General features: G+C 39.9%; 1 protein-coding gene across 1 annotated transcript; it reads right to left on the bottom strand.

The window, feature by feature from the left end:
* Window positions 1-1,511: 1,511 nt before the first annotated feature.
* Window positions 1,512-21,049, bottom strand: ak7b (adenylate kinase 7b). The gene is made up of 18 exons (XM_034134761.1): window positions 20,940-21,049; window positions 19,829-19,990; window positions 19,640-19,748; window positions 19,052-19,146; window positions 18,435-18,536; window positions 18,269-18,352; window positions 17,765-17,853; window positions 17,554-17,644; window positions 17,240-17,317; window positions 15,921-16,070; window positions 15,187-15,315; window positions 14,996-15,101; window positions 7,486-7,614; window positions 6,985-7,050; window positions 6,558-6,755; window positions 5,207-5,427; window positions 3,362-3,520; window positions 1,512-2,243 (listed from the first exon to the last, which is right to left on the bottom strand). The coding sequence occupies exons 1-18, from the start codon at window positions 21,009-21,011 to the stop codon at window positions 2,205-2,207; spliced, it is 2,079 nt and encodes a 692-aa protein (XP_033990652.1). The 5' UTR covers window positions 21,012-21,049; the 3' UTR covers window positions 1,512-2,204.
* Window positions 21,050-21,665: the final 616 nt, after the last annotated feature.

Below are 21,665 nucleotides of genomic sequence, written 5' to 3' on the forward strand. Positions count from 1 at the left end.
CGCTGAAATCTGCTCATGAAGCAGCCAAGAAAATAGCTTCAAAAGTACATCGTAATAAAAGTTACAGTGCAGTGTGAGATATGATTGACAAAAAGAAAAGTCTTCAGCCTGGATTTAAAAGTAGTAAGAGTTGCAGTGGACCTGCAGGTTTCTGAGAGTTTGTTCCAGATATTTGGAGCATAATAACTGAACTTCTCCATGTTTAGTTCTGACTCTGGGGACAGAAAGCTGACCAGTCCCAGAAGACCTGAGAGTTCTGGATGGTTCATAATTTAGCTGGAGGTCAGAAATGTATTTTGGGCCTAAACCATTCAATGCTTTATAAACCAGCAGCAGTATTTTGAAATCAATTATTTGACAGACAGGAAGCCAGTGTAAAGACTTCAGAACTGGACTGATCTCACTAGTGTTAGTGAGGAAGCCAGTGTAAAGACCTCAGAACTGGACTGATCTCACTAGTGTTAGTGAGGAAGCCAGTGTAAAGACCTCAGAACTGGACTGATCTCACTAGTGTTAGTGAGGACTCGAGCAGCGGCGTTCTGATAGATCTTTTAGTGAGACCTGTAAAGAAACTGACAGATTGAAATGCATGGATATGTTTCTCCAGGTCCTGCTGAGACGGAAGTCTTTTAATCCTGGATATATTCTGAAGGTGATAGACAGGAGGCTGACTGACTGAATTCAGGTCCGGTCCATTACTGCTCTAGGTTTACAGGCTAAAGTCCTGCAGTCATAATCGCACAAGGCAAGTTTATTTATAAAGCACATTTCAAGGAATTACAAAAAATAAAAATGAAAATGTAAAGCATTACAATATAGTACAACAGAAACACTTTATAAAATGACATAGTGCTCAACTAATATAAGAGTACCATGTATTTTCAGCTCAACACAGAGAGGGGACAGGGGGGTGCAGTGCTGAACATGTGGAGGTCTCTCTCCTACAACGTGTAACTTAGGTGATGGGGACTGGAGGCTGGAAAGGTTCCAGTCCGCCTCCTGGGCCCTGCCGAGGTGCCCTTGAGCAACTGCTCCTGGGCACCAGACGGGTAGAAGCCCCTCACTCTGCCACATATCCACTACTGCATGTAGTCCCGTTTGTGCATATATCAACTATGTGTGTAATGTTAATAACACCAGAGTGAAACGCTGAATTCCACTCAGGGATGTATCAAGTCTGTCTTTCTTACTCTTAGTATCATAAGTCAAATGACTTCATTATCTGTGTGTAATATAAGTAGATTGCTAAAAACATAGAGTAGCATCTTACTGTTGTCACTGATCCAGGTGCATCAAGTTTGACCTTCTCAAAGTCAGCAGGTAAGAGTCGTTTCATCTAGAGGAGCCCTTCACCCACCAGATGATTCTGAGGAGTCATCAGACGAGAGCAACGGAGAACACGTTGTTCAGGACACACAGTTCTTCTGTTATTAGTGTAGAACTTGAAATGCCTTAAATGTCACAAAGAACGATCGCATGACACTATGAGAATATTGAATCGACATGTTTTCTGTCCCTCTCAGAAAGTCTGCATGTTGTGTTTGAGGGACTCACAGATGGTGCGGTGAAATTGTCTCGCAGCGGCTTGCGTCACAATGTTTCCGGAATAAACTCCACTAATTTCCCCGCGTGGTGATTAAGTATGTACAATGAAATAATTTGCTGTTCCGTCGCAACCAATTATGTACACTTTGGAGTCGTGAGTGGCAACATGAGAGAGACACAAATTAGCTGGCATTTGTAACATTTATCCTTCCTGGATATCAGAAGCCAAATCAAAGCAATTATGACCCGAGCGTGTCTACTTCGGAGTTTACCGAGTTCATTACGCAAATTAACTTCCTAATTAGCTTTTGGCTTCATACTCACTTTCATCCGCTTTTTTAGGGTGCTTTTAAGTAATGGCCGGCACATTAGAGCCCAAACAGAGCTGTGTGTAAATACAACAGGGGCAGCAGAATGGCCCGCTTACAATCAGACCAAATCAAAATCCCAGCATGCACCAGGGGACATTTGATGGCTCAAATACTGCGAGAAAAAAACTCCACAAGGTCCTCCTCCGCACAAATGCTGCATGTTATTGACTTCACTCTGTCCTTTATTAAAGAGCTCAGGAAGCTTAGAGAAAAAAAGATTTCATTTCAGTTTTTGTGTTTTGTATTTGCATTAAGTGTAGATCCAAAGAGAAGAAATGATCTCAACCTTCAGTAGTTAAAGGGATTGTTCCTGATCAAGAAGTCCGCCTAGAAAGAGTCAAACCAGAAGAGATGATCAGGATCACATTCATGTCCAGGCGGAACATCAATATGAGGTAATAACAGTGAACACAGAAATGTTGAGTACACCAAAGTTTTATGTTAGAAATATATAGTAAGGTGTGTGTGTGTGTGTGTGTGTGTGTGTGTGTGTGTGTGTGTGTGTGTGTGTGTGTGTGTGTGTGTGTGTGTGTGTGTGGTGTGTGTGTGTGTGTGTGTGTGTGTGTGTGTGTGTGTGTGTGTGTGTGTGTGTGTGTGTGTGTGCGCCGCCGGCTGTCAGTGGCGGAGTCGGTCACTCTGTGATCCGCTCCGTCACAGTTACCAAATCCGCCTTCTACCATCTCAAAAACATTGCCAGACTCCGCCCCTCACTCTCTGACTCTGTGGCAGAAATGCTAATACACGCCTTCATCACATCCCGTCTGGACTACTGCAATGGAGTCCTGTCCGGGGTTCCCAGCAAAGCCCTGGAGAGGCTCCAATATGTCCAGAACTCTGCAGCCAGGCTTCTCACCCACACCAAGCCCTGGCAACATATCACCCCCAGCCTCATCCACCTCCACTGGCTGCCGGTCAAGTCCCGGATTCACTACAAAACACTCCTCCTCAATTACAAGTCTCTCCATGCCCTCGCCCCCCAGTACTTATCGGACCTCCTCCATCCCTACACCCTTCTCGGAGTCTGCGGGCCTCAGACACGGGCCTGCTCTCCATTCCCCACTCTCGCCTCCGAACTGTTGTTGACAGGGCGGTCAGTGTTGCGGCCCCCACCATGTGGAATGCACTTCCTGCAGAGATCCGCAATGCTGCTTCCCTGGACATCTTCAAGTCATCATTAAAAACTCACCTGTTCACCCTGGCCTTTGACCCCTAACCCATCACAGTCCCCCTGCTTCCACTCCTACTGCTATTTATTAAATGTTTTACTTTGTTATTTGTCCCTTTTGTTTGTTCACCATGTAAAGCGGCCTTGGGTCCCTTGAAAGGCGCTATACAAATTGAATCTATTATTATTATTATTGTTATTATTTCTAACATAAAACTTTGGTGTACTCAACATTTCCGGGTGCTGCAAACAGACTTTAATAAGAAGTGCTGAGTCATACCAGGAAGTCCACGGGATCCTGAGGGTGGGCGGTGCAGCACTCCACCAGGCCCTGGGTCAGGGTGGGCATGACGTGCTCCATCAGGTAGATCGTCATGGGGACGGACAGGACCTCCAGCAGCTCCTCCTCCTGCTGCCTCATCTCCTTCAGACCCCCCGTCTGACAGGACGCATCACACATGTAAAGCATGGCTCTCAGACACTTACAGGACACACTAGTTTAGCACTTGTTTATTGTTTGGTCCATCCTGTTGGCTAATGATAATGTTGCTGACTAGGACTGGCACTCTGAGAGCAGAAATGTCTGCCAAGGCTGATGTTGCCTTCACATGCTGCTGAGATGGTCGTATTTCTTCCAACTTCTGTGTGTTTATGAGCTCATGAAGTTAGTATTTGCAAACAACAATGGAAGATGTGTTGTATGATATTTCTCAGAGTGATCAACCCAACATTTGCTCTCATAGCATATAGTCTCTGTACGATATGACGTCAACTTGACAAGCCCTATACCAAAATGCCCATCAACTATTCTAGTTGTTGTCCTGACTTCAGAGAATTCCAGCACCACATGAATGATGCACAAATATGCAATTTAACAGAGAGAAAAATAATGCATTTATCTGCCTGTGATTCTCCTCGATGCCTCAAAATCTGCTAAAAAGGGATCTTTCTTAGCAGACTTCCACCAAAAGTCATTCAATGAAGCCAGCCGTTGCATAGTAAAACTGTGTGAACACAGGGAGTAAAGAAAGTGTAAGTGGAGAGTTGGTCTTTGTACTGTGAAGGATGTTTAAAATAAACATATTACTCTTCCCCGTCTTTGATTTCTAAAATAAAGAAAGGGAAATCATTCTCAGAGTGAGACGTGCTGCCGCTGGGCGCTTTTCTGATAGATTCTTGGTTTATATCATATTTAGTCCACCACATCCTGTTTCATTTTTAGCCAGGTTCAGTTGTCTAAAAGTCTGTCCATTTTAGTTTTATCTGAGTAAAATTTTACTGAGTTCCACTCAGACTCAGTTGAAGTCTGAGTGGACATTTTAGGCAAAAAACGCAGATGAAATGTTGGTCGTCAGATTGATGTCCACCTAGTTTTATATCTAATAAAGTTGTATTTTTTTTTTTTTTCTTTGGCAAAAATATTGATGTTGATAGAGACACAGTCTGTGTGTGCTGCCTGTAAATCCGGTCATCCCCTCTTGTCAAAACGTTTGTTGACATTACATAGTCATAGTTTTCTTACCAAATGACCCCTGGATGACAATAGAGCAAACCCCAGAATGTGCATCTAATGAAGCAGGCCATAAGAGGGGGAGCCTAGTAAACAAAACCTACTAAGTGGACCTTTGAGTAAAGATTTGTATTTTATACATAACAAGGCCTAGCCTGATCTAATACTTTCCTCATTTGCTGTTTTCTGGTATGCAAGACTTATGAATATGAAATGTAGGAAAAGCTGAGATTATCAGAGATAAGTAGTTCACTCGTCATCTAGTTGTTACCAATCATTTTTATACAGATTTGATTGGACTGTAGAAGTTAGATGGGCACATGTTTAGTACTGAATGTATGGTAACACATCCCTAATAGAGCTCCTGTCTGCCATCAGGGGTTATTCATGTTGAGGAGAAATACCAAGCAATAATATATTTGAGCCTATTTTAAATGTTGCCTTTACATAAGAGATATTGTGAATGGGGAATAATAGAGTGGTTTATTGTGACATTTGTTTTTTCTTCTGTCTGCTGTATTCTCAGCTTTGGTATAAACACGCTGATCATGGGTCAGTCTCGTGAGGGAACAGTCGTTGTTGTGTGAAAGTGTTACCTTCTCCTGCAGTACCCACCCACTGGTCCCAGCTTGCAGCCCTGTGTGTGGCCTCCTCCTCCTCCCTCCTCTCCTGCTCCGCCCTCTCCTGCTCCTCTCTCTTCATCCTCTCCTCAGCCTTCCTCCTCTCCTCTTCCTCCACCTCCCTGCAGCTGGGGCCGTAGTTCCTGGGCTGGCCCAGTGTGTCCAGGATCTTCTGCATCAGCAGCAGGCAGTCCGGCTCCTCGCTGCTGCTGATCTCTGAGGAGGACAGGAGACACACTTAGGACAGGATTTCAATATCCGGAGGGATAGAAGGGTTAGATGCATGACTACTTAACCCTAACCCTACAATCATTTTGCACAATCGTTCTGCTATCTGGATCTGGACGTAAAAAAGTCAATCTGCAATTGATTCAGACTATGGAAGCAGTTACTAATTAATCTAAATAAAATACCTTAATTGGTATTAAACCTCTATGTATCATTCTTTAAAAAGTCAAAAAAAGCTCATTCATTGATTTTACAATAGATTGTCAACAAACACTCTTTTTTTCCTTCTTTCCATGTCTTTTTTTAAGACTTAACTTGAATTAATAATACAAAATAATAAATCAATAAAAAAAAGATTAGAAACTTTTTCAAAATAAGCGGGAACCCTGCGGCTAAGGCAGATTGACTTTATATTTAACAAATCCAAATGAACATTGATAAGGAAAGCACAGTTTGTGGCTCATCTCACTAACTAAAGGCCCTGACACACTAAGCAGTCACCAGAGAACTCGCCGACGCCGACTGTTGCGTCGCCGTGTTCTCCTGCGTCTTGGCCATGTGTCGCACTGGAACACACCGCAAAGACTTCAGCCGAGCACGAACGAACTGCGCATGCGTGAGTGGCAATAACTCTCCTTACCAGCAGGTGGCGGTAGTGTGTATTCGTCATTCAAAAGAGGCAACAACCGGAAGACAGAGAAGAAGAACAGACTGCGTGATCTAAACAAACAACAAATAGCGTGTGCGTTCCATTTTCACTCTCGTCCATCGAAAACATGTTTCGTGCGGTACTGGAGCTATCAGCCATTGGAGTGTTGCTTGTGGAAGACATTCTCAAGCAACCGTTTCGCTTCTCATGCACTGATTCGCTAGCTGAACAGCCAATCAGAGTGATTTATTTGGCCGACTGTCTGTGGCCGACGCACGGCTGATTCAACATGTTGAATCAGCCGTGCGTCGGCCATGAAAGGCCAAATAAGGCGTGTCACGGCCGACGGTGCGGGACACACCAAATTGAGTTTGGGCGACAGGGCACGCTTCGTCGTCCGACTAACGAAAACAGCCGATTTCGGCCTGGTGTGTCAGGGCCTTAACACACAACAGGCGTGAGTGATTACCCAGGTACAGAGGGGTGGTGTCCAGCTCATCAAAGTAGTTCCCCACACTCTCATCCTCCATGTTGTTCTCTCTGTGTCTGTCCAGGCGGAGCAGGAAGTGCTCCTGCTCGTAGCTGTGCTCCTGCACCAGCCTCTCAGGCAGGTTCATCACCCGCTCCTTAAGGAACACATCCGACGCATCCAGACTCAGCACACACTCTGCAGCACACACAAGGAAACCATCACACACACACTGATATCTGTAAAACCCGATAAGATTCTGCTGTTGCATCTAAACAATACGCCATTTAAAAAACTGCTGACTTTGAGACGATGGAACTGTACTTGATAAAATGCTGACTCATTTCTGGTTTCTAGAACTCATTCCTTCACCACCCTACATTACTGCTGGGGGGGACATAAAGCATATGGATAGCCCTGCAGAGACCTGGCATAATCTTCCTGCTGAATGAAGAAATCTGGGATGTTCCGTCTTCTGATTCCTGTTCTTCAGCTACAAAAGAAAGCAAAGGGATGTTTATACAGGTACAATGTGTATTCTGTTTTACTGAGTATGCAGTAGTGCAGTCAGAGCTATGGCTGCGTTCCAAATCCCTCTTTCTTTTTTACTTTTAGTATGTACTGCAGATAGCCGTACAAATGATAATGCCATCATAACGTTGCACCTTGACTCTTTTGCTGAATGATTCAAGATTTAAACATTGAAAGGGTTTATCGTCATATGCACAATAGCTAAAGCGTAGCTGTTGGCAATGAAAATCTGAAGTCCTGGCATGGCCAACAGTCCAACAAACAATAAACTTAGCACATAAAGAAATAACGGTGTGAAATGCAGGAATAAGTCAACGATGAACATTTAAAATGCAATAAGATATGCAGGAGGACTTCCTGTTGTTTCTCTCATTATGCACAAGTGTCAGTGTCTCACAGTAGAAGAGCTCTTTAGCTTGTTCATATGTCTTTGGAAAGCCATCGAGAACAAAGCCCTGGTTCCTGCACGGGTTGGACATCAGCCTGTCCTTCACCACCTTCACCAGCAGATGGTCCTCCAGAAGACCTGATGGACAAACATTAGCTTAACAGAGAACTGAAACTCACAACAAGCACTGAAAAAGTATGGATTCAGCTGAACCTCATATTGTTATTTGAATTTTTTTTATCATAAAATACTGATTATAGTAGCTTTAAAATCTAAGACTGAAACATATTTTCATCTTCTGTCGGTATACCTGTTATAAGTTCTTCATTATATTTAGCACATTTCTGTTAAACGTACATCTTGTAAAACTTTACACCTCTCTCACTTTCAATTCTGCTATTCTACACATATTGTTACTGTACTTCCTTTTGTTTGTTGTATATTTATATTTCTTGTAAACATTTCCTTTAATTTTTTTGAATGTATGTAATTGTAATGAATAAATAATTAACAGAGGTGGGAAGTAGTGGAGTACAAATACTTTATTACTGTACTTAAGTACATTTTTCTGGTATCAGTACTTTACTCCACTACTTATTTTTCTGAAGACTTTTTACTTTGACTTCTTACATTTTGAACCCAAATACCTGTACTTTCTACTTCTTACATGTTGAACACAAATACCTGTACTTTCTACTTCTTACATGTTGAACACAAATACCTGTACTTTCTACTTCTTACATGTTGAACACAAATACCTGTACTTTCTACTTCTTACATGTTGAACACAAATACCTGTACTTTCTACTTCTTACATGTTGAACCCAAATACCTGTACTTTCTACTTCTTACATGTTGAACCCAAAATACCTGTACTTTCTACTTCTTACATGTTGAACCCAAATACCTGTACTTCTACTTCTTACATGTTGAACCCAAATACCTGTACTTCTACTTCTTACATGTTGAACACAAATACCTGTACTTTCTACTTCTTACATGTTGAACACAAATACCTGTACTTTTCTACTTCTTACATGTTGAACCAAATACCTGTACTTTCTACTTCTTTACATTTTTGAACCCACATACCTGTACTTTCTCTACTTCTTACATGTTGAACCCAAATACTGTACGTTCTACTTCTTACATATTTGAACCACAAATACCTGTACTTTCTACTTCTTACATGTTGAACACAAATACCTGTACTTTCTACTTCTTACATTTTGAACCCAATACCTGTACTTTCTACTTCTTACATTTTGAACCACAAATACCTGTACTTTCTACTTCTTAACATTTGAATCCCAAATAACCTGTACTTCCTACTGCTTACATTTTGAAACCCAAATCCCTGTACTTTCTACTTCTTACATTTTTGAACCCAAATACCTGTACTTTTCTACTTCTTACATGTTGAAGACCCAATACCTGTTACTTTCTACTTCTTACAATGTGAACACAAGTATACCTGTACTTTCTACTTCGTTACATGTTGAACACAAATACCTGTACTTTCCTGACTTCTTACATGTTGAACACAAATAACCTGTACTTTCTACTTCTTACATTTTGAACACAAATTACCTGTACTTTCTACTTCTTTACACTTTTGAACCCAAATACCTGTACTTTCTACTCTTACCATTTTGAACACAAAATAAAAACTTACTTTCTACTTCTTACATTTTGAACCCCCAAAACCTGTACTTTCTACTGCTTACCATGTTGAACCCAAATACCTGTACTTTCTACTCTTACACTTGAACCTCAAATACCGGTACTGTTCCTACTTCTTACACTTTGAACACAAATACCTGTACTTTCTACTTCTTACATGTTGAACACAAATACCTGTACTTTCTACTTCTTACATTTGAACACAAATACCTGTACTTTCTAACTTCTTACATGTTGAACACAAAATACCTGTACTTTCTACTTCTTACATGTTGAACACAAATACCTGTACTTTCTACTTCTTACATGTTGAACACAAATACCTGTACTTTCTACTTCTTACATGTTGAACACAAATACCTGTACTTTCTACTTCTTACATGTTGAACACAAAATACCTGTACTTTCTACTTCTTACATGTTGAACACCAAATACCTGTACTTTCTACTTCTTACATGTTGAACACAAATACCTGTACTTTTCTACTTCTTACATTTTGAACTCAAATACCTGTACTTTCTACTTCTTACATGTTGAACACAAATACCTGTACTTTCTACTTCTACATGTTGAACACAAAATACCTGTACTTTCTACTTCTTACATTTGAACCCAAATACCTGTACTTTCTACTTCTACATTTTGAAACACCAAATACCTGTACTTTTCTACTTCTTACATGTTGAACACAAATACCTGTTACTTTCTACTTCTTACATGTTGAACACAAATACCTGTAATTTCTACTTTCGTTACATTTGAACACAAATACCTGTACTTTCTACTTCTTACATGTTGAACACAAATACCTGTACTTTCTACTTCATTACATTTTGACACAAATACCTGTACTTTCTACTTCTTACATTTTGAACCCAAATACCTGTACTTTCTACTCTTACATGTTGAACACAAATACCTGTACTTTTCTACTTCTTACATTTTGAACACAAATACCTGTGACTTTCTACTTCTTACATGTTGAACACAAATACCTGTACTTTCTACTTCTTACATTGTTGAACACAATACCTTTAACTTTCTACTTCTTACACTTTGAACCACAATATACCTGTACTTTCTACTTCTACATTTTGAACACAAATACCTGTACTTTCTACTTCTTACATGTTGAACACCAATACCTGTACTTTCTACTTCTACATGTTGAACACAAATACCTGTACTTTCTACTTCTTAACTGTTGATAACACAAATACCGTGACTTTCTACTTCTTACATGTTGAACACAAATACTGTACTTTCTACTTCTTACATGTTGAACACAAATACCTGTACTTTCTACTTCTTACATGTGAACACAAATACCTGTACTTTCTACTTCTTACATGTTGAACACAAATACCTGTACTTTCTACTTCTTACATGTTGAACACAATACCTGTACTTTCTACTCTTACATTTTGAACACAAATACCTGTACTTTCTACTTCTTACATGTTGAACACAAATACCTGTACTTTCTACTTCTCACATGTTGAACACAAATACCTGTACTTTCTACTTCTTACATGTTGAACCAAATACCTGTACTTTCTACTTCTTACATGTTGAACACAAATACCTGTACTTTCTACTTCTCACATGTTGAACACAAATACCTGTACTTCTTCTACTTCTCACATGTTTGACACAAATACCTGTACTTTCTACTTCTTACATGTTGAACTCAAATACCTGTACTTTCTACTTCTCACATGTTGAACACAAATACCTGTACTTTCTACTTCTTACATGTTGAACCCAAATACCTGTACTTTCTACTTCTCACATGTTGAACACAAATACCTGTACTTTCTACTTCTTACATGTTGAACCCAAATACCTGTACTTTCTACTTCTTACATGTTGAACTCAAATACCTGTACTTTCTACTTCTTACATGTTGAACACAAATACCTGTACTTTCTACTTCTTACACTTTGAACACAAATACCTGTACTTTCTACTTCTTACATGTTGAACACAAATACCTGTACTTTCTACTTCTTACATGTTGAACACAAATACCTGTACTTTTCTTACTTCTTACATGTTGAACACAAATACCTGTACTTTCTACTTCTTACATGTTGAACACAAATACCTGTACTTTCTACTTCTTACATGTTGAACACAAATACCTGTACTTTCTACTTCTTACATTTTGAACACAAATACCTGTACTTTCTACTTCTTACATGTGAACACAAATACCTGTACTTTCTACTTCTCACATGTTGAACACAAATACCTGTACTTTCTACTTCTTACATGTTTGAACCCAAATACCTGTACTTTCTACTTCTTACATGTGTGAACACAAATACCTGTACTTTCTACTTCTCACATGTTGAACACAAATACCTGTACTTTCTACTTCTCACATGTTGAACACAAATACCTGTACTTTCTACTTCTTACATGTTGAACTCAAATACCTGTACTTTCTACTTCTCACATGTTTAACACAAATACCTGTACTTTCTACTTCTTACATGTTGAACCCAAATACCTGTACTTTCTACTTCTCACATGTTGAACTCAAATACCTGTACTTTCTACTTCTCACATGTTGAACTCAAATACCTGTACTTTCTACTTCTCACATGTTGAACACAAATACCTGTACTTTCTACTTCTTACATGTTGAACACTAATACCTTTACTTTCTACTTCTCACATTTCCAAACAGGCTGGTTCCTTTAGTTTGAATGTGTGTTTGGTGGCGTGATCATTATTCTTTAGAGTCATTGCGTGCCTATTGATTTGAACACGATCCGTGTATCCATCATTTCCTGGTCTTCTCTAAAGAAGAGGGACCAATGAAAACGTTGTCATGTTGCCGTTGTTCAGCATGGAAACATTCATTAGCTAACAATGACATTATTGTTCTATTAATATAAAGGGAGGTCAGGTACTCTTTAAAACAGCTGCTAGTTATGGGTACTTTTTACTGAAGTACATTTCAAAGCCCATACTTCTTTACTTTTACTTGAGTAAAGAAGTTTAGTCAGTACTTCTACTTTTACCAGAGTATTTTTAAACACAAGTATCTGTACTTCTACTTGAGTAAAGGATGTGTATTTCTACCTGAGTAAAGGATGTGTGTACTTTTGCCATCTCTGATCATTAATAAATGGTTCTATTAAAGTTCTGCAACTGATTTCCTTCTGCTGTGTTTATGTTTCTCACCCATCTCATCAATACTTCTCTAACTTCTGGTCACTTTCCAAACAGTCTCAAGGAGGCAAGAGTAAACCCTCTCCTAAAGAAACCCACTCTCAACCTGTCCGATGTTGGTGCACTTAACTGGTACGCAGGTACGCATGCGCGGCAACAATCTGAAATGCGTACCGTCACTTGTGTCACAAAGCACATTTGCGTACCGACGTACTTGTGAAGCTTTTCCAGAAGGCGGTTAGATCACCGGACGACAGAGTCGGTCTCCGTGTGCACAGACAGGGCTGCTGTTAACGTCGGTCTGAACAACGGAATTGTGCCACAACTACGCCAACCGGCTGCGGAGGGAGACTCCCCCCCCCCTTCACTGGAGAACTGCGCTAAAACAGCTGATCACAACGTTTACGCTCTGTGGTCACGAAGTACTCCACTAGCCCCCCCCCCCCCCCCCCCCGTCGACTTTCCTGAAGTACTCCACTAGCACTTGGTCCCCTCCTCTTCTCTCTGTACACAAATTCGCTCGGATCTGTCATTAGCTCGCATGGTTTTTCATACCACTGCTACGCTGACGACACCCAATTCATTCTGTCTTGTCTAGCAGACATCTCTCAGTGGATGTCTGCTCACCACCTCAAGCTCAACCTTGACAAGACTGAACTGCTTTTTCTTCCGGGAAAAGAGTGTCCCACCCTTGACCTAACAATCAACATCGGCACCTCTGACTCAGACTGCAAGGAATCTGGGTGTGACCCTAGATAACAACCTGTCCTTCACTGCAAACATTGCTGCTACAACCCGCTGCTGCAGATACACTCTTTACAACATCAGGAGGATACGTCCCCTCCTGACCCAGAAAGCCACGCAGGTTCTGGCCCAGGCTCTCGTCATCTCACGCCTAGACTACTGCAACTCCCTCCTGGCTGGTCTACCTGCATCCAGAATGCAGCGGCTCGTCTGGTCTTCAACCTTCCAAAATGTTCCCACACCACACCGCTCCTCCGCTCACTTCACTGGCTTCCAGTAACTGCTAGAATCCACTTCAAGACACTGGTACTTGCGTACCATGCTGCGAATGGATCTGGCCCTTCCTACATCCAGGACATGGTTAAACTATACACCCCAGCACGTGCACTCCGCTCTGCATCAGCCAAACGGCTCGCTGCACCCTCACTGCGAGGGGGACCCCAAATTCCCATCAGCAAAAACACGTGGGTTTGCTATCTTGGCTACAAATGGTGGAATGAGCTCCCCATTGACATCAGGACAGCAGAAAGCTTACACATCTTCCGGCGCAGACTAAAAACTCATCTCTTTCGACTCCACTTCGAGCAAAAAAAAATAAAAATAAAATAAAATAAAATAAAAAGCACTTATATACTAACAAAGCACTCATATACTAACAAAGCACTTATATACTAACAAAGCACTTATATACTAACTAAGCACTCATATACTAACAAAGCACTTATATACTAACAAAGCACTTATATACTAACTAAGCACTCATATACTAACAAAGCACTTAGATACTAACAAAGCACTCATATACTAACAAAGCACTCATATACTAACAAAGCACTTATATACTAACAAAGCACTCATATACTAACTAAGCACTCATATACTAACAAAGCACTCATATACTAACTAAGCACTCATATACTAACAAAGCACTTATATACTAACAAAGCACTTATATACTAACAAAGCACTTATATACTAACTAAGCACTCATATACTAACAAAGCACTTATATACTAACAAAGCACTTATATACTAACTAAGCACTCATATACTAACAAAGCACTTAGATACTAACTAAGCACTCATATACTAACAAAGCACTCATATACTAACTAAGCACTCATATACTAACAAAGCACTTAGATACTAACAAAGCACTTATATACTAACTAAGCACTCATATACTAACAAAGCACTTAGATACTAACTAAGCACTCATATACTAACAAAGCACTTAGATACTAACTAAGCACTCATATACTAACAAAGCACTTATATACTAACTAAGCACTTATATACTAACAAAGCACTCATATACTAACAAAGCACTCATATACTAACAAAGCACTTAGATACTAACTAAGCACTTATATACTAACTAAGCACTTATATACTAACTAAGCACTTAGATACTAACTAAAGCACTTATATACTAACAAAGCACTTATATACTAACAAAGCACTCATATACTAACTAAGCACTCATATACTAACAAAGCACTTAGATACTAACAAAGCACTCATATACTAACAAAGCACTTATATACTAACAAAGCACTTATATACTAACTAAGCACTCATATACTAACAAAGCACTTATATACTAACAAAGGACTGGCTTATCTAAAGCCAGTTGAGTAGCACTTGAAATGTTTTGGCTCTATGAAACCTGATGTACTTATATGATTCTGTTTTCTTCAAGTTTGTATCTTCTTGGTCGAATGCACTTATTGTAAGTCGCTTTGGATAAAAACATCAGCTAAATGCAATGTAATGTAATGTAACGTAACGTATGCACCCACACACACTAAAGTACATTTGTTGCATGTGTCGACAATAAAGTAGATTCTGATTGTGAGCTGTGTGCAGGTGTTAGTGGTCAGGGTACCCCTGGTGCTCAGAGTGTACCTCCATTCTTCTCCATGCTCTCCTTCAGGCTGCCCAGCAGCTCTTTAGCCTCGGCTGCAGAGTCCTCATTATCAGCATCTGGATCAACGTTCCTCACAGTATCCTCCTAGAAGATACAAATTGAATTTTAGGCCCATTATTTGTGTTTTGTTAACACTAGCACAGGTTTGTTTGCCTGAGGAGAAGCTCACCAGTTGTGCGATGGTTTGAGAGATGGTGTCCTTCAGTGTGATGTGATGGAGTTTATAGTGTTCACAGATCTGTCTGGACACCAAGCTCTTCCCCACCGCAGGAGGACCCAGCACACACACACGGATGGGCTGCAGAGAACACATAACACCAGTCATCATCAAATCAAAGCAAGCTTTATTTATATAGCACCGTTCATACACAGTGCTAACACTAAGTGCTTCACAGAAACACATAGACAATTCACAAATAGAAACAATACTAACTCCCCCTTCCAGGTCAATAATCAGTATAACACATAGCTTTGCGATTAAAACAAATATATATAGATTTATATATATGTATCAATACATACTGTATATACATACATATATACATACAATAAAACAAAAACAAAAGAAGAATACAAAACAATTCAGTTAAAAGCAAATGATTGGGTCTTGAGTTTGCTCCTAAAAGTATGAGTGGTCTGCTGCCTCAGGCCCTCTGGGGGTTATTCCACAGTCGTGGGCCGTGATAATAAAAAGACGCCTCACCATGGGTCTTTGTATTCACTTTTGGTATGATTAAAAGGCCAGTACCAGAAGACCTGAGGGTTCTAGAGGGCTCAGAGGTTAAAAGCAAATCTGATAAATAGCTAGGTCCAAGACCATTCAGAGCTTTAAAAACCAATACAGGTATTTTCAACATCATGTACAACTTTGGTCTTCTGCTGCCTGTCTGCTTCAGTACGTACCAGTAGTCCCCTGCTCTGCTGATACTCCTCCACCACCAGCTCCATGTTCTCCACCAGACCTGACTCACACAGCCAATTGATGGAGAACAGCTCCTTCAGGTGGACCGCCTCCATACGCAGGTTGACCAGCAAGGAATCCATTTCCATGACCTGTGAAGACCAAATCACATTTCAACAGAGCTTAAAGGAATCATATCACAGCTGGGTAAATATGCTCTTTCACTATTACTTTTCTTGGTTGAATTACAAGATATCATTCTCATGTCTGTGTGTACTGAACAGTCAGGATGTGGTTAGCTTAGCTTAGCATAAAGGCTGAAACAAACACCTGGCTCTGTCCAAAGTTCAAAAATAAATCTACCAACACACAAGTTGTAGGTAAGAGGTGGATTTCTTTGAAGGATTTGAATCCGTGAGTTTGGTATTTTAATCGGTGCAACGTTGGATTTTTTAAAGCTGAAATGACAAGAGAGGATGAGATGAGCAGAGAACAGCCGAGCAGTGAAGACATTTTTAGGCAACCACCTTGCTAAAATTACTTTTTGTTGAGTGAAATCACACTGTGAAAGGGTTAAAGTTATAAGATGAAAGCATGGAGAGCACACGAACAACGCAGGGGAAGCAACATTTCAATGAAAGACGATCATTATAATTCACCTGATAAACATCATGCTGCATTTGGTTCAAAACTAAAGATTGATGCCATAAGCTTTTCTGAATCCAGTGGAGTCGCCCCCTGCTGGTCACTATAGAGAATGCCGGTTTAAGGCACTTTCACAGTGGCTTCACTTTTCAGACCTAGAGATTAGTACCTTGATTTGCACATATACAGAAATACAAAAGCAACTAATTGGGTTTTATAGGCTAGAGCTATTTTGGTTATCCATCTGCCTATAAATCGTGATCGGCACCTCATGCTAAAGAGCGGGTTGCCAGATTACAGATTCTGGTTCTGGTTTGGTACAGGTACAATGGAACCAAATATCACTGTGAAGAAAAGATAGGTATTTCAGGTAGCTGCACAGCTGTGGTGTGTCAAGAAATAGTTCCAATACAGAATTCACAAATTGTCATATTTATAAATGTCCTTTTGTGTGCAGAATACGCAAACCAGATGTTAAACAGGAAGCTTAAGATTTCTTTATATTTTTAAAAAGATGTTTCAATTTATTTAAGGTGGGAAGAAGTCAGCATTGAATCTTTGCTTCAACAGAAACTAGAGATGAATTGGTATTAAATACACAACCGTCTGAAGCATGATGGCGAATATGTTAGTGTTAGCATTAACGTAAAAACAAACTCTCCCAGGTACAACATACACTCAGTTCCTGTGTGAGGTAGGCTTCCTCAAACGGCCTCTTCTGGATCCTCCCTGGTCCAAGTGAAGAGGAAACTGCCTGGGGAGAAAGAACCCACATACAGTATGATTACAACTGTTCCTCCAAAAAAGCATCAGACAGTTATATAAATATAGGTGAGTATACGTCACTGAGTCACAAATGTAATTAAAAAGGTAACATTGTTTTATTTGTGCACATTTCCTTTCAGGCTTTATAATGAAGTGTTTGTTATTGGAATCCTGGGACATGTGACACTTTTGAAAGAGGATTTCTTGACCAGCTGCTACACACACCTTCAGTATCTCCTCCATGGTGTTGTTGGACGAGTCCACAGCCAGCAGGTAATACGGCTTGGGCTGATGTTCAATCACATTCTGAATCACACTTTAAAACAAAGAAATCACAGTGTTTATATCATATCAAATTCACTTACAACATATACTCATTCAAAGTATTTTACAAAACAGGGCTCTGTGCACCTATAACCTCAAAAAACATGCCTACCTCGCCAGGTCCCTAATGTGAATTGTGGGGACGATGTTGCTCCCGTCTCCAAAAACAGGTATCTCCTGTTCTTGTCCCAGCCACGACGTCTAATGATAAAGATTATTTATATTTTATTATCACAAGATCAGTGTGCCATGATTTCAGATAGCCACAGTTTCTTTTCTCTTATACACTGCAATTACAATCTAGACACAGGGCTAAGCATCAATAAATACTCCATGACCCTTGAGAAAGGTTCGGAAGGTTCATCAGAAAACAAACAGTCCCTTTTTTATTCATCAATGGACAACATGTACAAATCCTAACAACAAAACCTTTTGTTTACACACTTTTTCATGACGAAAAGAGCCATCAGTTAGCACTGTACTTACAAGGAAGACTCATTTGGACCTGGCCAGACTTGTGCATCTCCAACTCACACTTTGAGTTTGAGTGGTAAATGGAAACAGCTCTGTATCGTAGAGTCGAGTAGATACAAAAATGTTAAACAACAGATCTGACCTTGAAGAAGAAGTGGAAGAGCTGCTCTCCCAGCCCGTACTGAAGTCCTGAAGCCACCACGTACGTCGAGAACATTGTTCTGTTCTGAAAGCAACAGCAATGTGACGGAGCTATACGTGTCATCACATGAGTCTCCTATACAAACATAAAAGAGTTTCAAACTCACAGTTTTTCCCATTTTGACCACCCTCTTCTCCAGGTCGATGTGCTGTTTGAAGTTGGGATGTGCTCTTCTTCTCCAGAAGATCTCATCAGTGAAGGGAACATCCTGTCACACAACAACAGGAAGCTGTCACACAACAACAGGAAGCTTGGTACATCTTGAACATCCAACTGGAGAAGAGTTACAGAGCTGGGACATGTGAAAATCAACTCAGTGGGTTACTGTAACATCAACATACATGTTTTTATGGACAAATGACCGATTACAGCTACTCAGATGTATAAAGTCTGTATGGCTCTTACATTTATTTGAAGTGTACTGAAGTATTTTTTGGAAATGTATTTATTAAATGCCCAACACTTGCTGTTATGTATTGTGTTTTTCTCTGTCACACACTCTATCAGTGTAAGCTTAAAAACAAGTTGTTTGTGATGGGCAGTTGATTTGTTTCTACATATGATGGAACTGGAGATAATTACACATTTCTATTCAACAGAATTACAATCAAATGAAACGTATGAATGCATGCATGCATTCCAGCCCTAAGGCCAGGTAATGTGGAGTACAAATAAGAAGACAGAAGACATGTTAGGCAAGAGGAGACGCATGTGTTCACTCACAGGATCCACTGGCTTGCTGCAGGCCCAGGTCATCACCGTGGAGACCAGGATGAACATCTTCGCTCTAGAAAAACGTTCCATTTCATTGTGGAGTGCTAAAGATATAATACAGGAAGATTACCTCATTCATTCATCTGTCATTAGTATATGTCATTATTATATATAAACCCTTTTAAGGTTCTGCTCAGGTGTAGGCTGCAGACAATCTGTTATACTGTTCAAATAAACAAGATTGATTTGACTATTAGCCTATACAAACAAGAGTAATGGGCACTATTCCTGCAGTGTGTACTGGTTTCCATGATATTGTAAAGGTATAGGCTTCATAAGTTGTCTTTAAAGCAGCCTATAGCAAGTAGCAAACTAAATGCTACAAATCTAAAGTCAACTCAATAGTACACTCAGAAAGGAATAGTACCTTAATGAATCATTACAGAACATTTTATATGACATTTTAATATAAAATGAAACAGAAAACCTAGCATAACCTTAACACTGTGTTCATTTAGCTATACACATACAGCGGAGCAGCGTGAACAGTCTTAGGAGAAGTCTCAATGATTACTACGCCTCAGAGACTGACCGTACCTGAAGCAGCCCAGCAGGCCTCCTCCAGCTGCTCGGCATGCTGGGTAATGTTGTAGATGACAACGTCACAGTCCATCAGCTTTGAAAGCAGCTCCTCCCTGTTCAGGTGCTGGCGTGCAAACAAGACATGGGAGAGAGATGTAAGACATTGACCCTCTGTTAGTTACTGATGTCTGTTCAGGTACTAACCTTATACTCCTCCAGGACATGAGGTCTGTCCTCGTCACACATGTCAGAAACTGTCCCAACAACCTGAAACGCTGGCGCCCCGCTGTGGGGTTTCCTCTCCTCCTCTTCCTCAGTCACTGCATCAGGATCCACAGCTGCTCCCACCACACACTCACACAGAAACTGCTCCAGGTTTATTAGTTAGTTAGTAGGTTAACACGTACAAGAAATGTGGCGCATACATAACACAGTCAGAGCAGATCAGTTGTAAGGAAAAGGACAACAAATACAACTATTAATAATTATTAAGATATAACATTAAAAATAGAGCAATATGTACATGAACTATAGATATATTAAAAAGCAACATACAGTATCATATAACAAAATACTTGTAAAAATGAAATAGATCAAAATAAAATATGTGCAGTATTGGTGTGAAAGGTGGAAAGCCAGGCAGGTATCCACACACAACTTGATATTGACTTACAATTTTAATCTTTAAGTTGGTCTTTTAATCTTGACTTAATTATTTTTAAGTCTTTATTATTATTATTATTATTATTATTATATAATTTTTTTCATTTTATAGGTTTTTAAATATTCATTTTGAATGTCTTCCTTTATTTTTCTGATAGGGATCATTATTTATTTTATTATATTTGTATTACCATACCTTTGACTTTCTTGTGTCTCATATCTGTTATAAATGTTATATTATATTGCTATGCTGCATGTTTAAAAAAAGCTCTTACATCTGATCTGAAGGGAATTCCTCGTTCTCTGTTTGAAACTGTAATGTGAGCCATGCTGTTAAAGCACTTTGAGCTGCACCTGCGGTATGGAAAGTGCTATATAAATAACCCTTTATTATTATTTATTTATTAAAAATAGTAGCTTTGTGTACAATGTGCAACATTCGAAGGGTTGTGCAGGACTGACAGTGTAATAATATCAGAAGATGAGTTCTCTGACTGATGTTAGTCTGTTCATGTTGTTGAGCGAAGATAAGCTCATCAGCGTGCTAACGTTCCTCCATGAATTCACCCTGTTGCTTCACAGTAACTCACATTAACACTAGCTACAAACTATACTCACTTATTTAAGATGTTCCACGATGAAATATATTTACCTTGGCAACACATTTGGAAGCGTAAGAGTCTATGTTGTTGATAAAAACTCTTTTAGGTGTCACTTTCTCCATCCTCCGCTCTGTCGTTAGACGGCAGCTGTTAGCAAGTACTGTTGCTGTCCAGTTGCCATGGAGATTGCCCTCACGCGCCAGGGGGTGCGTTCGTTTATCTAATGTCGTCACGCTCTACAATAAAATCAGAGCGTCCCAACACTTGGCGTTAGTTTGAACCAGTCTATGGTTTGAACACATCATGAAAGACAAACTTTAATATCGATTTGTAGAATACAAAAGCTACTGCCTCTTACTTGTCAGCAGAGAGGGAAGAAGTACTTAGATCTTATACTTAAGTAAAGTAATAATACCGCACTGTAGAAATACTCTGTTAAGTAGGCTACCTGTCTTGCATTGAACATGTTACTTGAGTAAAAGTACAGCTACATGTAGGCCTACTTAAAGGTGGGGTAGGTAATTCACACAGAAACACTTTTTGTTATATTCCATGGAATGCTCTTAACATCCCGATAGCAATGAATACATGAAATGCTTTGACAATAAATACATTAAAAAAAAGTCATCTGTGGAAGCCGTGGCGCTGTAAAAAGCACGACCAATCATCTGAGCCGGCCCGGCTAAAATAACTGGATGGCCTACCTGCCTGTCAGCCTTCCATCTCGTGCACAAACTTATCTCATGCCCTCATTGGTCATGTGTGTGTTCGTGTGT

This window comes from Trematomus bernacchii, unplaced genomic scaffold, assembly GCF_902827165.1.
Source record: "Trematomus bernacchii unplaced genomic scaffold, fTreBer1.1, whole genome shotgun sequence".
Classification (NCBI taxonomy): Eukaryota; Metazoa; Chordata; class Actinopteri; order Perciformes; family Nototheniidae; genus Trematomus; species Trematomus bernacchii.

Excerpts from the sequence above, each read along its gene's own strand:
- ak7b (XM_034134761.1), bottom strand. The coding sequence starts at position 21,011 with ATGGAGAAAGTGACACCTAAAAGAGTTTTTATCAACAACATAGACTCT. Across the intron at positions 7,615-14,995 it reads GAGCATGGAGAAGAATGGAG|GTCTTCTGGAGGACCATCTG; the intron begins GTACACTCTGAG and ends TTTGTCCATCAG. Across the intron at positions 5,428-6,557 it reads CACCACCCCTCTGTACCTGG|AGATCAGCAGCAGCGAGGAG; the intron begins GTAATCACTCAC and ends TGTCCTCCTCAG.